At 35.9% G+C, this 8,445-nt stretch overlaps 1 protein-coding gene across 1 annotated transcript; it reads right to left on the bottom strand.

The window, feature by feature from the left end:
- Positions 1–7,134: 7,134 nt before the first annotated feature.
- LOC131034331 (uncharacterized) lies at positions 7,135–7,548 on the bottom strand. The gene has a single exon (XM_057965808.2). The coding sequence runs from the start codon at positions 7,546–7,548 to the stop codon at positions 7,135–7,137; it is 414 nt and encodes a 137-aa protein (XP_057821791.2).
- Between the last annotated feature and the right edge of the window lie 897 nt (positions 7,549–8,445).

Here is an 8,445-nt window from a genome sequence, read left to right as displayed (position 1 = left end):
CATTATTATTTGCATTATCATTCCATTAACGATCATTTAGTTGCATCTTTGCACTTAGATTCATAATCATTATAAACATTGCATGTAAAAATACAAAAACATTTAATATAGATCATTTGTATTTACATCATCATAAGCAAATCAATCATTCATTTGCATTCCATATAGATCATTACATTTGTATCATTTAAGTTAGTAATCATTTTCATTTGCATCCAAGATCATCAAAATCAAAAATAAAAACAAAAACATATAATCATTGCATCCATATCATCATAACATATAATAACATGCATAAAGAAACATCATCCATATAATCACTGCATCCATAAAATCAAAGCATATAGATCATCATCAAATAGAGTAACATGCACAATAAAGATTACCGTCATATAGAATCCATGTCTGCATATAGATCATCATAAAACAATAAAAGTCCAAATATACAATGATATCAAATAAACAATACAAATGCTCCAAATCAAGTCACGGTTATCCTATACCACTACCACCTGACTCTGTCTGTATTTGTGGTTGTGGGTGAGAAGATCCTCTAGATGCCTGTCTCCCATGATCACCACTCCTCTGAGGAGGTCCCATGACCCCACCACTGCTAGTATCCATCAACACGGTGGTATGATAACTACCTGCTCTCTGGCTCTCTGTAGTTGCCTCCTCATATTGTCGTCGCCAGTGGGAAGTCTCCTTCCTAGCCCAAACTAATGCTCTAGCAATGTCAGCCAAGAGAGTACCTGATCCAACCTACTGAATGTGATCAAGAAGGCCCTGAGTATCCTGTTGTCTCCTAACAGCTCTATCCCACTCAGTCATAAGAGTCTGCACCTGTGCTTGAAGCTGATCAATCTGTGCTCTCAGACTGCCAATGGTATCCTGCCCTGGTACATCATGCTCTGGTGCATCCTGCTCTGGCATATCATGCACTGGTGCATCCTGCTCTGGTAAATCTTGTTGTGGTGCATGAACCCCAATCCCCTCACCACCAACCTGTCCAACTGCTCGAATCTCAGTCCGAGTAACTCTCCAAACCTGTCATCTAATTAGGGGAACATGATCCTTAGGATCCTCATCATCTCCACCATGCGCTGTAATAACCCTAAGATCTGGCTGAATCTATCCAAAATCAATGCCTCTCCCGCAACCCCCATCCAGTCCACTCACCCTTACTCCTCTTGTCAATGGCAAACCTCTCGGTGATCTCATGCCTACCCTGCCATGCTCCCTCCCAATCTATCCAACATCTCTCCCACCCATAGGACGTACTCTCTCAATCCTGCCAGCCGGTCCAAACCGTCCTCCATAGACTCTCAATCGACCTCCCCTCCGTCCAAGTCTCCTCCCACCACCACCTCCATCCCCACCCTCATCTCCACCTCCCCCAGCCTCATGAGCATCTCTGAGCTCTCATCTTCATCTGTGTCTCCCAGAAAATGGATCATCTGAATCATCATTCTCATCTCCTGAGCTAGGAGGAGGATCTGTTGGATCAGTAATGCAAGGAAATGGATGAGCTAATATGTACTGCGCATAATTTGCAGTAACCCTAGGATCAAGAATGTGTAATCTCATATCATAAGCCACTCTCGAAGTACTAACAAACTCTGCACGAGCAATCTCAAATGACAAGGAAGGTCCCCAATCTTGTCTATCTCTGTACCACCAAGCATATATCGTCACACCAGTAGGCATAGGTTGGATGATACCAAACTGTCTCAATATGCGACCAATCAACTATCGCTCAACAATGTAAGGAGTCCGACCAATGAGATATCTACTCTGCATGATAAATGGTAATGTCTATGCATCATCCATCCATGGCTCACAATCAAGATATGGTCTCCAAGTAATGCTATCCAATGAATCCAACACCCAACGCCAATACTCCATCTTAAAGAGCTTATGCTGAGTAAGGATACCTGCATAGAAATACACATATAGTTGCCTCTCTCCACAAACTCTATGATGGATAAGGCGCGTAATAGCAATGTGCTCCCAGCACCAGATCTGCAATAAAGTGCATCATGTAGATAAACTCGCACTCTCATCATACACCACCTGGTGAAGATCATGATATAAATGTGTCAGCATACAAACACCCCAAGCATATCGAGTACGATGTTGCATCATACTCAGGAGAATCTCACCCCATCCTATGGAAAAACCTCGTGATCTCCTATCAAGGCACATAAATCCTCCAATCAGACCAAGAAGAATAATAGTAAGAGCCTCGTAATACATCACCATATCTACCCATCGGATATCTCCTCTACCCATGCTCTCATCAGCAAACACGACTCTGCAAGCCTCTGTACCAACACAATCCTAAAAATCATACTGCACTAGCTCGCCAGTCACTGGGATATGTAGAATCCTGTAGACATCCTCAAGAGTCACACTAATCTCACCCGTCAACAGGTGGAAAGTGTTATGCTCGTTGTGCCATCTCTCGGCCAACACCGTCAATAATCCTCTATTATGCGTAATCTCAGGCATATACAACAAATGACATAAACCACAGGCATTTATATATCTAATCTCAGCCTGTGTCAACTCTGGAACTAAATGATGCACTGCCGGTAATTTCTCCCGACACTAGAGAACATCAAGTTTCTCTTGTTTGTCAAGAGAAATCAATCAATCAATCATCATCATCTATCTATCTATCAAATCAAAGTCAAGCAATCATCATCTATCTATCTATCAAATCAAAATTGAATCATCATCTATCTATCTATCAAATCAAACTAAATCATCATCTATCTATCTATCAAATCAAATTGAAGCAACTTACGCTATCAAAACATTTTAAAACCTATCAATCATGGTTTTCTATCAATCACTAAGTTCACTCACAACTCTGCTAAACTCTTACATCAGAAACTAAATTGGTTTCTTAGAGATACTCTATCGATCTATCAATCACGCTAATCAAAGCAATCCACTCTATCAATCAAGCTAATCAAAGCAATCAAATCTATCAATCAAGCTAATCAAAGCAATCCTATCAATCAATCCAGCAATCAAAGCTATCTATTGATCTATCAATCATGCAATCACTCAATCAAGACCCTATTTATCATCCATGCATATTAAACACATTAAATTTAATCATCAAAGTGATTTTTAACCTTTGCACTTATCAAAAATATCAAATTTGAGCAAAAGCGCTATCCTATTGAGCATTTGTGCTAAATCTAAAGGCATTTGCACTAAACTAGAGCATATGCTCTATCTTTTTGAACAAATGCGCTAAATCTACAAGCATACACGCTAACCCATGCAAAAGCGCTATTTTTTTGAACAAAAGCACTAACAAACGATGCATTTGCGCTATCCTATGCATAAGCGCTAACAACTTTAACATATGCGCTAACAGAAAGAGCATATGCGCTAATCTATGCATTTGCGCTAATCCTAATTACATATGCGCTAAAACAAATTGCAAAAGCGCTAACCTACAAATTGCAAAAGCGCTAACCTAACACCGAAAAAATTCAAAAACACGCAAAAACATGAAAATTTGAATGCAAACTTGAAAACAAAACTTGGGATAAGATACCTACTGGATATCCATGCTTGACAGGTCGTTGATAACGTCGAACACGCTCAAAACAATGATTCTCCACGGGAATCACCATTTCGCCACCTCAGCAAGAATATTTTTTCCACAAGTTGACAAGGATAACAATGAAATTAAAATTAGCCTTGGTTAATTTTATATTTACTATTTGAAGAGTAATTAATTTCAAATGGGGCAATTTAATTTGTTTTTTCCAAATGAATTTAATTGACTAAATTTTTATCAATTATCATGAGATCAATCGTTCAAACCAAAAAAATTTACAATTTCACGATCAATCTCCTGAGGGGGCACACAATCAGGATTTTTATCTCTATCAGGCACATTATCGAGACTTGATTTAATCTTTGAAACAATATTGTTTAGACATCATTTCAAAGAGGGGCAAAATATATACACATAAAATTGGCTATGAGCAATTAAATAAATATTTTATATTTATTTAATAATTATTCTTCAATTAAATAGTTAATTTGAAAAGAGTAATTTATTTAATTCATTTTCATGTCTTTCTATTAATTAATATGTTATTAATTAATTCATTTATCCTATTCCTCTAATTAATTAAATATCTAATATTTAATTATTCTTTTAACCTAGTTAATTAAATATCTAATATTTAATTGTCTCCTTCAAACAATTAAATATCCAATATTTAATGGTTATTCTCCTATCCTATAGTCTCGAATATTAAATGATTTCTTAAATTATTTAAATCCCTTTTCCAACTCTCCCTCCATCTCCACTTCATCTTCCCTTTGCCAACTCATCAAACATGTGGCTAAGGAAATTAATATTTCTTAAATATTAATTCATCATTTATCTCCAACCTCCAAACTTAATGAATATTGTGTACGTACACATATTTCATAACCATTTCCTATATTCTCTCCAACACTCCCTACATCTTAGGAAGGACTTAAGTCCACTTGTCCTATCATGCCTAAATCTTCTCTAACCATCCCTAGATTCTTTCAGTCAGCAACCCAATCAAGGTGAGATGAGTGACATTTGTCTTCTCCTTCCCCCTTTCTCTCAACCTTCACCTTTGCTCACAGCCATCCAAAACTACAAATCTAATCAAGACCGTTGATCTAAGCCACATCATCTAATCCTCTCAAAGTCTATAAAATCAAGAGCTTCAGTTGAGAGAGAGTTAGTCTTCAAATTGATCATATGCATCTGTAAGTTTTTGAAGCAAATAGCAAATAGTAATAGCAAATATCATATAGCATTTTAGCATAATCAGTTTAGCATAACCATGTAGTATTTGCATATCATAGCATCAGTTAACTACAAGTTATTAGTCCATTCTTCATATGTCATCTTAGAAGCCATCAGTGCATTGTCTGAGAGCACACCATCTGCAACCAGGAACAGTGGAGTTAGGACACAATGAGACATAAGCCATGAAGGTAATATTAGTATTTTATTTCATATATACTTCATGTAGTTTCATTGGTTGAGTTTGGATTTCCTATAGCATTTCCATTTGTATTTTGTGAAACTAACTTATTGCAGGTAACATTCTGAGGATCAAATTCAAGTCGACACAACAAGGAACATTCATTTATCAAAGAGAAGTCATTCTAGGAATGCTTGGATTTTGGAGCTAAAAAGGAATCAGTTGCATCATAATCTAGACATATGCCATTTGTACACTTATTTATATTGTCTTTGAAAATTTACTCGAGTTTGTAAACCTTGTCCAACAAGAGACTTGATCTAGGAGAACCTAACCCTAGCAATCCAACAACTTCCCTAAAGGTGTTTTATTTGTACCCTTTTTCACATATTCACTTTATTATCAACCTACATTTCAAGAAAACTATATTAGATTTAGATTTTTGCATTTTCCTATCGTAGGTCAATCCAATGACACCTAAGATTGGCTCCAAAATTAAAATTGTTAACTCTCACCTCTTTTAACTATCCATTTAGAACCAACTTGGTATACATTTATGTGACTTATTGCTATGTTCTCACCTCTCTTCACTAACCATTTAGAACCAACTTGGTACATGTTTATGTAACTAATTACCATGTCTTGGTATTTAAAGAAATTATTTTTGCATAATTAAATACATGCAAGAAATATCTAGCCTAAAGATTTCCTTAAAAGAGAAATCATTCTAGGAACACTTGGATGTTGGAACTTAAAAGGAATCTATTACATAAAAATCCACAAGTAAGCCATATACACACCTATGTTTAGTTTTTTTCAGCATTAATCCAAGGTTGCCAGTCCAACAAGAGAGTTGTCCTAGGAGAATTGAATCCTAACAAGACAACAACTTTCATAAATGAGTTCATTTTGCACCTATTTTTATGTATTCATGACTTTATTATCAACCTACATTATTAGACACCTAATTTAGATCCTAAGATTGGCATTTTCCTAGTATAGGTAGATGAAGATAACACCCACACTTGACTTTAAAATTAAAAATTCTAACCCTCACCTCTTTTCAATAACCATTTAGAACCAACTCGGTACACATTTATGTGACTTATTACTATGTATTGGTATTTAAAGAAATCCATTTACATGCAATCAAACACACACCAGTTATTGTTGCCATTGTGTTGTCATTGATGTCAACCGGTATAGGATGGCTACCGGTATAAGAGATGTATGTGCAACACTGTCATTGATGCATACTAGATGTGATGTCTTTGATGTCACCTAGCTTAGCAGGTCACCGATAAAGGAGAGAATGTCACCCAACATAATGGCCATTGGAGTCACCGGTACACAAGTTAGTGTTTGACTTGTGTTGAAGATATGGACAGGTTTTGGTCCACTAGATATTTTTCCAAAAAACAGATAAGTATTGATCCACTAGATATTTTTTTAATGAACTTTTAATTAGTGAAATCCATGGATAATTGAAACATGAACAACAATGGGTACTCTTCCCCTGTGTCTTTGTAACCCTGTGAAACCCTGTCACACAAGTTAAAAATCACATATTTTGGGTTCTCCTGCCTGTTTCCCCCCTTAGCCATATTTTTTTCTGTGTGCACTTCAATTTTCTCCTCATTCGAATCACAGAAAGACGTTGTTGCTGGGTATGAGATGAGATCAGTTAGCCTTCAGAAGGATATAAGACATCACGATTTCACAGCAGAAGGTTAAACGAGCAAATAAACAAGAAATTGAAATGAAATGAACGTTTTTAGTAAACGTTCAAAAAATCAGGTAGTTTATGGGATTTGAGAGTTTGAAGAAATCAATAAAAGTTTCAATCGATAGATAAATATTTCTGATCATTTCATACATTTTTTATCATGATTTATCCATTATGAATTTTGATAAAGTATTCTACAAAAATTTTCCTATCCATTAGAAAAAAAATAATTACAACAGATTATAGAACAATAAATTTTTACAAATAAGACTGCAGGTGCAGTAGATCTTTACAGAAATTTTTCCTAAAATTGTCATGTTTACATTCATTTCTGAAAACATTCCTTCAAGGATGGTTTCAGGTCTAATTTTAGACACACAACCAGAAAAACACATTTCCATATGATCATCCTGATTGACATGACACCATCTTCTGACTTTCTTGTGGTAAGGGATCATCCGAGATTTTGCAATACATATCATCTCTCTCTCTGCTGCTAATCATCTGATTAATGGCAGAATTAGCCTTAAACACCATTGCAGCCATATCTGAAACTGAAAGAACATATTGCAATTTACGTAAAGGAAGCAAAAAATAAAGCTCTCCCAACTCCAATACATCCTTCGAATTAACAGACACCATAAATTTATCAATGTGCAGGGAATCCCAATGGCAAAGAAAATACCCAGGATTTTGTTTAATGATTTCCCCTGCTTTGATGGGTTCCCTGAATTCCTTCATAACGCCATTGAAAAATAGTATTCTGGCCGTTTGCATGAACTGGGTTTGGGAAGAAGGCATGGATTTGCAGTTGCCCATTAGCGGTTGAGGTAACACCTAGAATAATATCTGCTTACACAGACAATGATCATAAATAGATTCTTTAGGTTTTGGTGATAAACGTCTGACGTGGAATTTTATCTTTTAAAAGCTTAGAAGTCGTCTACGGACAAGGACTCCATGCCCCACCAGAGGTCTGGAAAGAGTTCTAGAAATTTGGCCTAAAGCTAATTTTCTTTTGGAAAATATCCTAGCTGAATGATTGGAACGTTCTGGTGGGAGAAGACAAATTGATAACTAGAACTAGGTCAATCTAGGGCCACAAATAATTAAGAGGATAAAAGTCATATCTATGGCCTTAAATCGAGTCAAGGTTGGACATGTGGTTTTTCAACCTAGCAAAGGAAAGAAGGTTCGAGGATCTAGGAATGTTCTAAGAGGGGAGGGATGTTGTTTCTGAATGTAAATATAAATCTAGGGTCAACAGGAGTGCTAAATAATGTAGTCACATGGTATTAGGTTCTAATTATGCAATTAGAATATTCAAACACAAATGGTAAATTATAGAATTGGTCTATATTGATTCACAACCATTCTACTACAATCCAAACTTATAATATGAGACATGAAACTTCAAGACATATTGACACAAATATATGCAAGTTATAAGATTTTTTAATGATATCAAAATGTTAATATGTTGTCAAAGAAGTAGATATGATGATAACAAAGCCAATCTTTCAAAGGTGCAACTAAAACTAACTAGATTCAAATGACCATAAGTGATGTCAATATAGTGATGCTTAGACTTTAAGATGATTTGCATCAACTATAAGGTGCCACAAATATCAATGCTAGATGAAAAATGAACCTTGGTAACATGTATCAAGGAACCTTCTAGAATGAATGCAGTAAAGAATATGCATCGGATCGCAT

This window comes from Cryptomeria japonica, chromosome 3, assembly GCF_030272615.1.
Source record: "Cryptomeria japonica chromosome 3, Sugi_1.0, whole genome shotgun sequence".
In the NCBI taxonomy this organism is placed as follows: domain Eukaryota; kingdom Viridiplantae; phylum Streptophyta; class Pinopsida; order Cupressales; family Cupressaceae; genus Cryptomeria; species Cryptomeria japonica.
Note: the sequence above shows the minus strand (reverse complement) of the source record. Positions and strands in the feature narration are given on the sequence as shown.

Excerpts from the sequence above, each read along its gene's own strand:
- LOC131034331 (XM_057965808.2), bottom strand. The coding sequence starts at position 7,548 with ATGGGCAACTGCAAATCCATGCCTTCTTCCCAAACCCAGTTCATGCAA.